This window comes from Tetranychus urticae, chromosome 3 (genome assembly GCF_039701765.1).
Source record: "Tetranychus urticae isolate SD_2017Ah chromosome 3, NJAU_TeUrti_SD_1.0, whole genome shotgun sequence".
In the NCBI taxonomy this organism is placed as follows: Eukaryota; Metazoa; Arthropoda; class Arachnida; order Trombidiformes; family Tetranychidae; genus Tetranychus; species Tetranychus urticae.
The window spans coordinates 17,651,194-17,665,255 of NC_142960.1; the positions used below are offsets into that span (position 1 = coordinate 17,651,194).

General features: G+C 33.1%; 5 protein-coding genes and 1 non-coding gene across 7 annotated transcripts; 3 read left to right on the top strand and 3 right to left on the bottom strand.

Annotated features, from left to right (window-relative positions):
* Positions 1-741: 741 nt before the first annotated feature.
* Positions 742-4,125, bottom strand: LOC107363049 (V-type proton ATPase catalytic subunit A). Its single transcript, XM_015930216.2, has 6 exons — positions 3,982-4,125; positions 3,151-3,373; positions 2,706-3,055; positions 1,773-2,642; positions 1,379-1,705; positions 742-1,301 (listed from the first exon to the last, which is right to left on the bottom strand). The coding sequence occupies exons 1-6, from the start codon at positions 3,982-3,984 to the stop codon at positions 1,209-1,211; spliced, it is 1,866 nt and encodes a 621-aa protein (XP_015785702.1). The 5' UTR covers positions 3,985-4,125; the 3' UTR covers positions 742-1,208.
* A 740-nt stretch (positions 4,126-4,865) lies between these two features.
* LOC107363053 (uncharacterized) lies at positions 4,866-6,625 on the bottom strand. Its single transcript, XM_015930220.3, has 2 exons — positions 6,473-6,625; positions 4,866-6,400 (listed from the first exon to the last, which is right to left on the bottom strand). The coding sequence occupies exon 2, from the start codon at positions 6,372-6,374 to the stop codon at positions 5,331-5,333; it is 1,044 nt and encodes a 347-aa protein (XP_015785706.1). The 5' UTR covers positions 6,375-6,400; positions 6,473-6,625; the 3' UTR covers positions 4,866-5,330.
* On the bottom strand, positions 4,896-5,086 carry LOC112538977 (U11 spliceosomal RNA). The gene has a single exon (XR_003082482.2). It is a non-coding gene; the product is annotated as a U11 spliceosomal RNA (small nuclear RNA).
* A 100-nt stretch (positions 6,626-6,725) lies between the features above and the next one.
* On the top strand, positions 6,726-8,712 carry por (Protein-serine O-palmitoleoyltransferase por). Of its 2 annotated transcripts, XM_089269210.1 has the most exons (4): positions 6,726-6,902; positions 7,004-7,225; positions 7,268-8,370; positions 8,439-8,712. In XM_089269210.1, exons 1-4 carry the CDS (start codon positions 6,878-6,880, stop codon positions 8,538-8,540), a joined length of 1,452 nt encoding a protein of 483 aa, XP_089125336.1. In that variant the 5' UTR covers positions 6,726-6,877; the 3' UTR covers positions 8,541-8,712. The 2 variants fall into 2 exon arrangements, with proteins under 2 accessions (XP_089125336.1, XP_015785704.1); XM_015930218.3 differs by having other exon boundaries at positions 7,004-8,370.
* An 867-nt stretch (positions 8,713-9,579) lies between these two features.
* On the top strand, positions 9,580-12,017 carry wls (Wnt ligand secretion mediator). The gene is made up of 5 exons (XM_015930217.3): positions 9,580-9,747; positions 9,864-9,999; positions 10,072-10,360; positions 10,421-10,526; positions 10,593-12,017. Exons 1-5 carry the CDS (start codon positions 9,642-9,644, stop codon positions 11,654-11,656), a joined length of 1,701 nt encoding a protein of 566 aa, XP_015785703.1. The 5' UTR covers positions 9,580-9,641; the 3' UTR covers positions 11,657-12,017.
* A 560-nt stretch (positions 12,018-12,577) lies between these two features.
* On the top strand, positions 12,578-13,887 carry LOC107363055 (eukaryotic translation initiation factor 2 subunit 1). The gene has a single exon (XM_015930223.3). The coding sequence runs from the start codon at positions 12,714-12,716 to the stop codon at positions 13,719-13,721; it is 1,008 nt and encodes a 335-aa protein (XP_015785709.1). The 5' UTR covers positions 12,578-12,713; the 3' UTR covers positions 13,722-13,887.
* Positions 13,888-14,062: the final 175 nt, after the last annotated feature.

Genomic DNA, 14,062 nt, shown 5'->3' on the forward strand with positions numbered 1-14,062 from the left:
GAGGTTTAGACGATTAGTTTTCTTGATTGCTATTTGTTTGAATTGTAGAGGTCAACAATTGAATAGAAAGTACTTTTTCATTGTTCGTGTTATCTTTCCACTGATTAACTGAGTTTTGCATTTCTCGTTAAGTTGAAATAATAGTGTTCATGAAACAAATTTTGCAATTAAAATTCCTAATTTAATCATCGACTTATTTTGGTTAATTTTATATAGAATATAATTAAGGGTTATTGTAATTATCTTAATATGAAAATTAATCTCTAGTCAGCTCTTTTATCATTTCACTTAAACTCATTAAGAAAGATACTCTCGTATCTGAGATTAACATTTGATTATTAATTACTGATTACTAATTACTTTTTGCATTATTAAACCATAAATGTAGTCTTGACTTGTATTTATTTGTTTAACTTAATCATGTTACAAGAGATTTGGATTTGAACTCTTGACCGAATAATGTTTGCAAGTTCTGAGTAAGTCAGAAAAAAATGTCTTCAAAACGCAAGTCAATGTTAGACTGATGTAAAAATAATGCTCAACTCATCTCATAAATTGATTGGAACTGAAATCTAAGGAAATTATTCAACCTCGTGTCTCATACATGATGCATGTGTAAATTTCATCAGACACTCTAGTTTAATAATTAGTTATGAGATTGTGAGAGCAATATAAGACTAGAATTGCATCAACAATAAATCGAATGATGAAAAATAAATTGATAGAAAATTGAAACAATAATTCTGTTTAAATTACATTTTATTTCCTTGATTATGGCTTGGATAATTAGTATTTATATACCATGCATTTGTGATTCGTGTTTTGTATGATTTTTTTCTGGAATTTGAATGTATATATAACCAATAAATCCATGACTTAAAATATGAAATTCATAAAGAGTTGTGACAAAAAAGAAAGGAAAAGGATAGTTGGAAGAGAGAAGGGAAGGTCTATAATACTAGATTTTCAAAATTTCTTCAACGATAACGATTTTATCGTTAGAAACACAAAAACATGATTTCATTCCATTATTGCTCAGTCAATCAATCATTTTTTTCTTTAGGTGCACACAAAGTAAAACTGAAAACAATGACAACAAGGCTATTTTTTGGTTTAAATATTTGTTCTCCTTTGATGATAATTTTTCAACGTGATTCTGTTTTCTTTCCATCAAATACATGTAGAACTTAAGTTGACTGGGTTTAGATTTAATCTTCAAGACTTCGGAAAGCTTGTTGCATTGTTTCTGCGAGTTCATCGAATTCGCGGCGAATCTTGGTTTCACCATCTTTAACTGGGTCCTAAAGAGATAAAAAAAACATTTTATTCAGTAAACAAAAGCCAATTTCAATAAAAATACTTGGAAAGATGAAATTACCTTGAATTTCATTGAGCTTAAATCATACATAGTTGAACCAAGAGCTTCACGAATTATTGACCATGTTATACGATTCTCACTTTGAGCGGTAGCTTCGATAGCGTGTTTTGCCAAGTCATAAAATGAAATAATGTTTTTCAACATACCACATGTTTTCCAGAAAGGACAAAATCTATCATAAGGAGAATAACTGTTTTGTTGCAAGAAATCGTCTTTGATAAGACGAGCAATCTCTAATGTGACTTTATCTGCTTCGGCGAGTGAAGCTTTACCAACAAGTTGTACAATTTCTGAAAGATCTTCTTCTTCTTGGAGAATTTGTTGACACTAAAGACAGATAAATGAAAGTAAATTAATGACAAGATCAGGAAATTAGGGAATAATGGAAACAAACCTTAGTACGAAGAGGTACGAAATCTGGGAAATTTCTTTCATAGTATTCATCTAGAGCTCGAGTGTATTTACTGTAAGACAAACTCCAATTAATGGATGGAAAATGTTTTCTTTGTGCAAGTTTCTTATCCAATCCCCAGAAGACTTGAACAATACCCAGAGTAGCTGAGGTTACGGGATCGGAGAAGTCACCACCGGGTGGTGATACAGCACCTACAATGGTTACACTTCCTTCTCTTTCTGGATTACCTAAACATTTTACTCTTCCAGCTCTTTCGTAGAAAGAGGCTAATCTTGCACTAAGATAAGCGGGATAACCAGAATCGGCAGGCATTTCAGCCAAACGACCAGAAATTTCTCTCAAAGCTTCAGCCCAACGTGAGGTTGAATCAGCCATCATAGAGACATGGTAACCCATATCACGGAAATATTCAGATAATGTGATTCCAGTATAGATAGAAGCCTCTCGAGCTGCGACAGGCATGTTTGAAGTATTGGCTACCAATGTTGTACGTCTCATAATTGATTCAGTAACTCCATTGATTTCAACTGTCAACTCAGGGAAATCTCTAAGTACTTCAGCCATTTCATTACCTCTCTCACCGCAACCAACGTAAACAATAACATCACTGTTGGAATATTTAGAAAGAGCTTGTGAGATGACAGTTTTACCGCAACCAAAAGCTCCTGGAATGGCAGTTGTACCTCCTTGAACACAAGGAAACAAAGCGTCAAGTACTCTTTGACCAGTAAGAAGAGGGTGATTAGCAGAAAGTTTCTCAGTAATCGGTCTGGTTTGACGAACTGGCCAAGTTTGCATCATAGTGAACTGTGATTTTTCACCATCAAACTCGGTCTCTAGGATAACATCCTAAATAATAAAAAAAGAAGAAGAATGAGTAATATAGAAACACATTATAAATTGAAAACTTACTGTAATGTCATAGGTCCCTGGTTCAGCGAGGAATGTGATGGTACCCTTTGCTTTTGGTGGAAGTGTTAATTTGTGCTTGATTAGACTGTTTTCATGAACATAACCATAAACATCACCACCGGTAATGTGACTACCAATTCTGACATATTGAGGGAAAAAGTCCCATTTGATGTCTCTGTTTAAAGAGGGTGTATTGACTCCCTTTGGAATGTAAATACTTTGGGTAAGATCATGAATATCTTTGAGAGGCCTTTGAATACCATCAAAAATAGATCCCATAATACCTGGTCCGAGCTCAACAGATAATGGTTTACCGGTTCGGAGAACTGGATCACCAACAGTTACACCAGCTAAACAATAAAAAAATAAAGTATTATGAGTTATAAAGCAGCCTCAAAATGGCAACAAATTGTTATGGTTTCAAAATTTGATCATAAAAACATACATGTTTCTTCATAAACTTGAATGGTTGCTAAATCTGTTTCAAGACGAATAATTTCTCCTACTAATTCCTCATGACCAACTCTGACCAATTCGTACATAGCAGCACCAGCCATTTTTTCAGCAATAACGACACAACCTGAAACTCCTTGGACATATCCGTATAATTTTTCATTTTCGACATCCCTTAATTTAGGAAGCTTATCAGCTCTTTCCATAGCCCCAGCCTTGAAGACAATAAAAGATCCAAAGAAAAATAGAATTGAACATCATCGAAGTGGTGATTTCGAAGCCAATAGTATTTACAACGCATGGTTTTGCACAATATCCAAATGCGATCGAATAAAAACGAAAGAATGAAAATAAATGGGTTAAAAAAATAACAATTTTTAGTATAAAAGTTAAGTAAATAATCAAATGGGCGTGCTAGAGTAATTCGGATGGTAGATTAGAATGAAGTCATTTAAAGGACAAACTGAGTGAAATGAAACAAGTGTAAATATCACTATAGTAAACCTGAGCTATCAAAGTAATTAATGAAAGAAAAATACTCTGAATGATTGGAAAAAGGAGATCATCGTAAATATGAGAAAACTGGCAAGATGGGCGAGATTTTAAGCTCTAAATTCTGAGATTAACTTGATTATTGACAAAAATCTAAGAGTAGAGCGATCAAGGTCCTAAACATTACAACGTATGTATTGATGTATCAATGTATTTAAAGGTAGAAGCATAGAGAGAAGCATAGAAAACTAGATGAAGATAAACGGTAAAGGAAAAAGGTCAGATCTTTGCTGGAGTTATTCAATAGGATAGAACAGAAATACAGACTTACCATTTTGATGAATTTAAATTAATTGAATTAATTGCAGATTAAACTAAACAAAAATAATAAAAGTATATTGGATTAACAATTGAATGATAATTAAAAAATGGAGGGGACCAAAATGACTTTCAGGGAAAGAGTAAGTACAGGTGAGAGTAAAGAGAGAGATGCTTAGAGTGATTTAAAAAGGCTACCAGAAGAATAAATAGACAGAGAAGAAGAAAGAGAACAGGGAAAAAGACTAGATGATGAGCAGAAACAGCTTGGAAGATGAGGGCTAATGACGGTTAATTGTAATATTGTAAATCTGATCGGCTTTTATTATCATGTGTAATCGTTTTGCTGCTACTAAGAGACTATCAGATATTTCTTCAGTGTCTACATTTGCCTTTCCTTTCTTTTTTCCTTTCGATCATTTCCTTTCTATTTCTCTCTTTTTTGCATTATTTTTGATCATAACGCCCATCAAAATTTGAATGAATAGACAATTAACCAAAATTTAGATGATATAGGCATTAAATCAGCCATTTCCGTAAGCTTTATGCAAATCGGCTCAACACTTGCTCTTAATTTTTCGCAAAATCATGAACTTTTCTGGCTAATCAAAATTGTAACAGTTTATCAATTGATCAATCATTACAATTTAGATTTGATTGCTTCGATGAACATCGCCGTTTCGGTTGATTAAGTAGCGTTGTTAAGATATTCAAATTGAGTGAAACAAAGGCAAAGCCTTGACTTGAAAACTTTCTCAACTGAGCGTGAAGAGGGTTGTATGCTTATTATAAAGCAATTGTTTGATTATGATAACTTCTGGAAATATTCAGGGAGATTTAAAATTAATTTAAAATTAAAAAAATTGATTGAAATAATGAAAGCTGGACACAAATCTGATTGGAATAAAATCTGCTTTTATTTTTTTAGGTGGAGGCGAAAAAGAGCTTAAACTCTTCTTCCTCCTCCAAAATAACCAAAAATTAAGTTCCCAGAATCTTTTGACTGATCACGATTCTGCACAACCTGAGTTTAATTAATTCCTTCTGGTGAAGGATCCTCAGATTATGGATCTTGTCGAGCGATTAGCGGAGTAATTGCTCTGATCGAAACCCTTTTCATAAAATATAATGTCCATTGAGGGACATTAAATAATATTTAGGTTCAGAGAGAAAAACAGTTTCTTTTGAAATTCATCATGTTAAAATTAATTAAATAAAAAAATGTTGTGTTCTGCGTCAGCATGGCTCTAATTAAAGTTGTTGGGACAAAATTTTATGATAAAAATGACTGTTTCTCTCCTTTAGACTGAATTGTACATGTCCATGTAAGCTTACAGCATTAAGTTAAGGTTTTTACATTATTTACATATCCTCGGTTGACCATCGATAGGCTTCTTCTTTGATGGCTTCTTTTTCAGCTAAACTGGCGAAATACTTTTGTTCATAACCATTACTCCTATTAACACCATCCCAACGGTGACCTGGAGGAATATTGAATCTATTTGGTGGAGCTGGAACTGATCCTTTGTAAACTAATTTACTTTTTTTATCACCGCTAAGTTCATCTTCTTTGTCTTTTTGCTGTTTTTTTTCTCGAAAATATGCAGCCATTGGATCATCATGTAACTCTCTATTAGCACACAACTCTTTTAAATGAGCTTCGAGATCAGCATCATCTTCATATCTAGCAAGTGGTTTCTCCATTTCAATTGCTTCATCTTCAATTCTCTTTTTAGTCTCCTCGATTTGTTTAAGTCCTGCAGTCTTCTCTTTGAACTTTTGTCTCTCTGCAGCGTGTTTAGCTTCCTTTTCTTTTTCCCTGGCAGCTTCCTTTTCAAGATCTCTAACTCTTCCAGTTTTTTTATCACGATACACGGATTTAGCCCCTTTACCAGTTAATTGAGGGTCCAGCTTTTCAAGCATTCGAGCTTCTTCTTCTTTTAATCTTTTCCTTTCCTCTCTCATCTCCCCAGCTGATGTCAATCCATGATTAACTTTCTTTTTCTTGATATCTGCTTTATTCTCTCCGACAACTGATCGCATTTTAACCGGAACATCTGTACTAGTTTCATCTTCATCTTTATCGTCATGCAAAGGCTTCCACTTAGAATTTTTGCCATCCTTGTGTTTTAAAGCTAACGGCCTTTCGTCTATGACATCTTCAACAACAGGTCTGTCTTCTTGGACGCCGAAATAAACATCCAAGTCATCGATCACTTTCTTCTTTCTTATCTTTTTCAGCTCAATATCATCATCAAAGATTTTGAAGTTAGTCTCTTTGCTTATTTCATCAATTTCTTTCTTCCTCCTTTTCTTAGGTTTTCCATTTAAATCTTCACCAGCCCCATACTTTATTCGAAGGTATTCTTTGTGATCAATAGGACGAGGATAAGACTTAGAACTCATCCTGAATGGTTGACAAAATTTGAAAGCTGAAATTTAAAAATAAAAACAATTATTGAATGACCAAAGAGATTGCAAAGGAAAAACAGATGATTACTTACATTTGTAAAACAAGCCGGCAGTGCAGAGGGAAATATCCACTAATTCTTTGAGTAACAAGAAGCAGGATAGTTTAAATTAGTAATCCAATAAATTAGAAGGCACTTTAACCAGATGCACTACACAAGTTTCATGTCAACAACATGTAAACATCTCTTCAACATTCTTATAGAGTTATACCCATGACAACCTACATGTAAATAGACTGTCGCCATGGGTTACATGTAAACATGGAACCAAATGGCGCCCGTACATTTCATAGGCCTTTTCTAGTTTTTGAGAGACTAAAACAACCCTGAATTGTCAAATTGAATTTGTTTTAAGTCTGGATTTCTGATTGAATCCGATGATTGATATCATTAAAAGTTGTGTTCGAGAAACCATCACTCACATCAGTATCAGCTTTCATGGAGAACGCATTGACTGACGAATGTAAGTAAATTACAAATTTATCATTGTATCATGAACACATCATGTCGATTTGTTTTTACTTGCCTATTATTAATAATGATTTTTCGTTATTTATATTTCAGTTTACGACGACTACATTACTTTAGATGACTGTTTCGATTGCATTAAACATAGTTTTGGAGATATCTTTTATCAAACAATACTAACCACTTTGCTCGTCAATCTTGGGTTAAAAGTTACTCTTCAAATTGTTACTAGATTATGTGACAAAGAGCGTAAAGAAGTAATCAGCCGTGTTGTCATTTTACTAGGCGGATTATTTTTAATTTTTCATCATTTTGACAGTATTTATCTAAGTGTTTTATTCTTAATTTATTCTGTGCTAGGAATTTCTCTTTTAAATTTTAGAAAAAATTTGGTCAACAATTCACTTTGGATTTATGTCTTCATTGCAATTGTCTCTAATGAATTACTTTACCAGTTTGGTTCGGAAAAGAACATCAGGCTGAGGATTCATTTGATGTCTGCATCCATGAAATTACTTTCACTGAGAGCTCTATTGAAGACTATAGTGATCGATCAAGACAAAAGTGTTCCCCATTTTAATTTATTAATAACTTACCTGATTCATCCGCAAAGTTTACCTCTTGGTGGCTATTTTCCTCCTAATTTACATCTCACTGCCGATCATTATGCTAGTTTCTCCTTCTTGAAACAAAGTATCTTATCATTCATCCAAGCATTTATATTTCTTGCATTGTCCGATTGCCTAATTTTAATGGTCATCAATTCAGGAGAAAATTTGATTGTCGATGTTTTCACTCAATATCTGCCAGAAAGTGTATGTCAGATGATTGGAAAATTGTTCGTAACTTATTGTACAGCTCTACAATTTCGTCTTTCACACTATTTTGTATGTTTTTTAATCCAATCTGCTCATAACTTTTGGGGCTCCGAGATTACTGTTGCCAAGCCTTCAATGGTTGAACTTCCTCGCTCTTTGGTGGATGTTGTGATAGCTTGGGATATTCCAATGCATAAATGGTTAAAGGAACGAATCTACAAACCTAGCAAAGACAAATTTGGATGGGCTTCATCAATTTTCATTACTTATGCGACCAGTTCATTCATTCATGGTTTTCGTTTCGAGATATGGAGTGTTTTGCTGACACTAGGACTTCTCACTTGGATTGAGAGTTTGCTTCGTCACTTACTAGCTTCGGCAATTGACACATGCATTGAAGCGAAGTCCTGTTCTTACACAACAGAAGACACTGAATCTAGAATTAGTGTGAATTATTTCTCAGTTTTTATAAATCATTTCAAAGCTCTATTCAGATCGCCAGTTACCAACAATCCTAGCTGTACTCGGAAGCACAAATTTACTCCTTACAACTCTTTTTGGGTTATCATAATTAACCTAGGATTTTCACTACTTGCCATTTTTCATCTTGCCTACTTAGGATCATCTTTTAATCTAGGAGAAGAGGTAACTTTATAATAGTTTTAATTCAATTTTTCACAAAATGTTTACATTTTTTTGTTTTATTTTTACAGCAAACATCTACCAAATATGTCATCGAGACTTGGTTTGACATTGGATTTTATTCTCATATAATTGGCCTTATCACTATACTTTTTTATTATTTGGTAAAATAGTGATTGTTATCAGAGACGGAAAATCAGTTAGTTCGACCATAATCACTTGTTTGATTCACATGAAAGATTTCAAGAAATTGTTTCTGCTATTTATGGAATACTTTACTGTTAAAGAAAAAAATATAGATGATGATGGATTTATCTGTGTAAATAAAAGTTATTTATTGATTTAGATCTCGTTTGTATTTTTGCCTTTTTTCTCGGAAATATGCAGCATTTGATCATCATACAATTCTCTAGCCACATATAATTCGTTTAGATTAACTTCGAGATCAGAATCATCTTTATAAATGTATCTAGCAAGTGTTCATCGTCAGTTCTCTTTTTAGTTTCCTCAATTTGATAAGCCTTGCAGTCTTTGATTTTTGGCTGCCTGGCCCAGTTTTTGCTTTCTTTTCTTTTCCATGGAAGATTATTTTTAAGAAATTCCTTCACCGGAAATTTGAGAGTCCAGCTTCTCAGAAATCAAAATCATTGGCCGCTTTAATCCTTTTAATCTCTGTACCATCAGAGATTATGAAGTTAATCTCTTTAATTACTTTATTTTTCTTAGGTTTCCCATTTAAATCTTCACAGACTTCATATTCATCGAAGAAATATGTTCAATAGAAGGGATGGGATTTAGAGCTCATTACTGGATGAATGATAAAATTTGAAAACTGGAATTGTAAAATAAAAAATAAAGAATGATTAAGAGATTGAAAAGAAAAGAAAAAAATACTCACATTTTTAGAGTAAAGCCGTCATTTGGAGGTAAAATGGGTCCTGCTGGGTCTTTTACTAAAGAAAGCAATTAGAATTATTAATCCAATAATTCAGAACGCATTTAAACCAGATGTGCTTAACGAGATTTCATGTCAGCAACATGTAAACATTGTTTACTATTCTGCACACAAACTCTGCTTTTCATTCTGACAACTTACTCTTTGGTTTTTCTTCATTGGGATAAATGAAAAAAGCGCCATTCTCTTTGGCCAATGAGATTTGACCAATCAGAGATCTTGCAGAGTATAAAATTCGTTATTCAAATAAGACTCTTGATATTTTTCAGTAAACAACAAATTCTTGTTCCTTTAATCAAATTTTTTATTTGGTTTAATCATGGCTGGAACAATTCTTGAAAATCTTTCCAATCGTAAATTGGCGGTTGTTCTTTTCATCATTTTAGTAATACAATTTGTTTCTTTCCTGATTGGTGCTTTTATTGGTGAGTTTCTTTTGTTTATCAACTTTCTTCATCTTGTTTTCCTTCTTTTATTCTCACATAAATTCATTATTCTTTATTTATCCATGATTTTTCTTGAATCTCTCTCACAAATTCAGCTCCAGCTCCAGCTAATACTGAACAGGCAACGGCTACTATGTGTGTTCCCGATGACTATGAAAAATTGGCTATACCCTTCCATCAAATAGTGAATGGTAACACAGAATCAAAGAACTGTCAAAAACCCAAAGAGAGGTAAGCAAATTTTTTTAAACATTTCTCATGATTCTTTTACCAATTTATAATTTTTATCTCTCTTTTCCCTAGCAACAAGCCGATTGTTTTTGCTTTCCAAATACCATTAGCTAGAGAGAATGTCAGGCTTGATTACTCTCGATGGATGTCCAATTTGATAGCACTTTTGACTTTTGAAATCAGTTATCGAAGTTTTTCAGATGATTCAAGCACTTCCATTGCCGATTTGAGAACTATCAAGAAAGAAATTGGTATGAAAGTAACATTGGCTGCCAAAGACGCTGGCGATGATGATTGGAAAATAATTGCTTCGAAGAATCCTTTGAAAAGAAATTTAAATTGTCGGATTAATACACCTCAGGTATGTATTTTTTGGGTTATTTTTCAATTTTAAACTAAAAATTAACTCTTTTTTTTAAAGCTTGAAGATCAACAAGGATATGACTGTGATTTGGTTCATCTATTCGAATTGCAATCGCTGTTCTACGATTATTATCTAATCAACATCCAGATTGTATCATCTCCTAGTAAGTTACCTAATTACCCTATCCATTGTTGAATTCAGTATATAATTATTTTTTCATTTTTCTTAGCTTTACGACATGCTGAACTGACTGACTTAAACTTGGCTGCTATTCATCAGAATGGTGGCTTCACAAAAGTTTGGCTATCTCTGAAAACCGTTTTCTTTGTTATTACTTTACTCACACTAATTTGGTATTGGAATCGTCTTCAGCAACTTTCCAGAAAAACTACTTTACTCGAACGAACAATAATCATGCTTGGAGTAGTGATGACTCAACTCAATGCACCAATCGAATATCTATCCTTGTTTTACGACTTGGGCTTCATGAACTTTCTAAGTGATATTCGTCAGGGAATCCTTTATAGTGGTCTTTTATCATTTTGGTGCATTTTCACAGGAGAACATCTTTTAGATGGAGTTCAAAGATCTTGTCTATCATATTATGCCAAACAATTAGCAATTATTTTGAGCGCTTCAACAGCTTTATTTCTCTTTGATTCGATTGAACGTGGAATACAATGGATAAACCCTTTTTTCACAATTTGGGAAGTTGAATCTAATCTTGCTATTATCTTCATATTTTTAGCAATACTTTCAGCCACCGCATTTTTCTTGTTCCTTTGCTACCAAGTCTCGAGAGTAAGAGCCACATTATCTTCGAAACAAAGCTCACTTCCTTCAATGTCAAGTACCCGACGACTAGTTTATCAAGGAATTATTTACAGATTCAAGTTTCTGCTCTGGGCTACCTTAATTTGCGCTGGTATAACTATCTCAGCTTTCATTACTAATCAATTCGTTGATGAAAATTATCATTGGGAGGATGAAACTCAATTACTTGAGCTTCAATGGACAAGTGCCATGTATACAACAGTTTATGCTATGTGGAATAACTATGTCGTGGTTTTATTGATTCTTTACGCTCCATCTCACAAAGGACTTGGGCCAAATGTTGACAATCTTTCTGAAGAAATCGAGTTCAATAGACTTACATCTGATGACCGTATTGAAGATAATGGCGAAGTTTCTTCAATCAAAGAGCAAGAAGACAAAGGCCTACCATCCACCAGCGAAGATAAGAGTCATATGTCGCTTTTACAAGAACTCACAAATAAACAAAACATAGACTGAGTCTTTAATGCTGATCATTGTAATTTTGAAAAAAACTAGATCCAGCTTAAGACTCTTCGCCAGAGACAAACAATTTGCACTCATATTTTAATAGTGTTTCAAAAAATGTATTTGTCTCTTAAATAACAACAATCAAAACACTTTGAGTGGATCTCAAGAAAGTGAATAACATTACCTTTCTTTACTTAACTTTGCTAAGCAAATATTTGAAAGTCATTCTTAATCATCATTTATAAATTTTAACACATCTCTGTCATTTTTTCATCAACAATTCATATCCTTAAACTTATTTCACCGATTATTCTTTCTGTTGTGCTAAACCTCTTTCATGTAACTCTTAAAAATACAAGTTGTACCAAAAATTTTTCTGATTTCATTCATCGGTCCAATTTTATATCAACAAATAATGAAATTTCAAGACCTGGACCGAGTTCAGTGACGTTTCGTTTATCAGCAAATAAGGTACGAAAGACTGATCTGATAATGTTTGTAAAGTAATACAAACATTTCAAGTTAAAGTTTACATAATTGTAAGTTTGAGCAAGACTAGAGAAACACAACGTTTAACAGTTTGTTTAATCAAGAAGTTTCAGACTGAAATTATAAGTAAAATTAAAGCTTGTAAATTGAGTAAATATCGTGACACCAGACGACTTAAACACCTTACTCAAGCATAGGTTAAACTATATACTTCCTTTGCATCATAATAGAGTAATCTTCAATGAAATCAAAGAATATTATTCTCTGATAAAAATCCTTTACTCTAACCAGCCTTTCCTAAGAAACAATGAAAATGTTATTTTGTATCAAAAACAAGCTTTTTTAAATCTGGCGGTGATGCCTTACCAGGGGAGCTCAAGCGTCTCCCTATTCATCTCTCGGAAACGGAAAATAACATCTGTTCCGTTAAAATATTGAAAATTGTTCATTTAGTGTTGAAATTAAGATAATTGTTTGGAATTTAAGCTCATTGGCATAACAAAAACAGAGTAGATATCTGATTTACCTATTCTTCAGCTCTTACTGAACAGTGTTTGTTTATTTTATTTGAGTTAAAATGCCTAATTTAAATTGTCGTTTTTATAAACAAAAATTTCCTGAAGTAGAAGATGTTGCTATGGTCATGGTGCGTCGAGTGGCCGAGATGGGTGCTTACGTTGACTTATTGGAGTATAACAACATTGAAGGCATGATTCTGCTTTCTGAACTGTCTCGTCGTCGTATCAGATCAATCAACAAACTTATCAGAATTGGACGAAGTGAATGTGTAGTTGTTATCCGTGTTGACAAAGATAAAGGATACATTGATTTATCGAAAAGAAGAGTTTCACCTGAGGATATAGTTAGATGTGAAGAAAAATTTGCCAAAAGTAAAGCTGTTAATAGTATTCTTCGCCATGTGGCTGAAATACTTGGTTATCAAACTGATGATCAATTAGAGGATCTTTATGAGCGTACAGCATGGTATTTTGATGAAAAATACAAGAAACAAGGCTGTGCATTTGATTATTTCAAGCTTGTTGTCAATGATGCTTCAGTATTGGATGAATGTGATCTTGATGACAAAACACGAGAAGCTCTTGTTACTCACATTAAAAGAAAATTGACACCACAAGCAGTTAAAGTTAGAGCTGATATTGATGTTGGCTGTTGTACCTATGAAGGTATTGATGCTGTTAAAGCAGCCTTACGTGCAGGAATAGCTTGTGGTTCACCAGAGATGCCAATCAAGATTAATCTGATAGCCCCTCCATCTTATGTTGTTACAACTCACACTATGGAAAGAGAATTTGGTTTAGCAACTTTAGATAAAGCCTTAAAAGAAATAGAAGAATCAATTACAAAAGCTGGAGGAATTTTCTCTATTAAACAAGCACCTAAAGTTGTTACCGATTTAGATGATCAAGAATTGCAAAAGAAATTAGAAAGATTGGAACAAATGAATGAAGAAGTTCCTGGCGATGATGATTATGATGAAGATGGTGATGGTGACAGCGATAGTGTTGAAGAAGGAGGTGATGGTATTAGCAATAATAAACCATCAAAAGTCAAAGACGAAAATTAAATGATTATCATTTGTATAAAGATGGTCCATGCATCCTGTAATATAATGTAATAATATAATGTATTAAAATAATGAATTTCTAGAAAATGTGTATTACAATTATTGCATTGATTAATTTCAATCATCATTTGTATCTTGTAAATAAAGACGTTTCGCAAATATTCAATGTTTTCATTTCCTCGCAATTTATTCATCTTTAAGTGTGAAATTATTGTCAATGTAATCCACGGTTCTTATTTCTAATTTAAAGACTTCATTATCATTAAATTACTGCACAGACAATAAGGCAATTTAAAGTTTGTTAAATAGACGATTGAAGTATTTTTCAAATACAAATCTTT

Excerpts from the sequence above, each read along its gene's own strand:
- LOC107363053 (XM_015930220.3), bottom strand. The coding sequence starts at position 6,374 with ATGAGTTCTAAGTCTTATCCTCGTCCTATTGATCACAAAGAATACCTT.
- LOC107363055 (XM_015930223.3), top strand. The coding sequence starts at position 12,714 with ATGCCTAATTTAAATTGTCGTTTTTATAAACAAAAATTTCCTGAAGTA.
- por (XM_015930218.3), top strand. The coding sequence starts at position 6,878 with ATGGAGAACGCATTGACTGACGAAT. Across the intron at positions 6,903-7,003 it reads GAACGCATTGACTGACGAAT|TTTACGACGACTACATTACT; the intron begins GTAAGTAAATTA and ends TTTATATTTCAG. Across the intron at positions 8,371-8,438 it reads CTTTTAATCTAGGAGAAGAG|CAAACATCTACCAAATATGT; the intron begins GTAACTTTATAA and ends TTATTTTTACAG.
- LOC107363049 (XM_015930216.2), bottom strand. Across the intron at positions 3,056-3,150 it reads TCAAGTTTATGAAGAAACAT|CTGGTGTAACTGTTGGTGAT; the intron begins GTATGTTTTTAT and ends TTTATTGTTTAG. Across the intron at positions 1,302-1,378 it reads TAAGCTCAATGAAATTCAAG|GACCCAGTTAAAGATGGTGA; the intron begins GTAATTTCATCT and ends TTATCTCTTTAG.
- wls (XM_015930217.3), top strand. The coding sequence starts at position 9,642 with ATGGCTGGAACAATTCTTGAAAATCTTTCCAATCGTAAATTGGCGGTT. Across the intron at positions 10,000-10,071 it reads TGTCAAAAACCCAAAGAGAG|CAACAAGCCGATTGTTTTTG; the intron begins GTAAGCAAATTT and ends TCTTTTCCCTAG. Across the intron at positions 10,527-10,592 it reads CCAGATTGTATCATCTCCTA|CTTTACGACATGCTGAACTG; the intron begins GTAAGTTACCTA and ends CATTTTTCTTAG.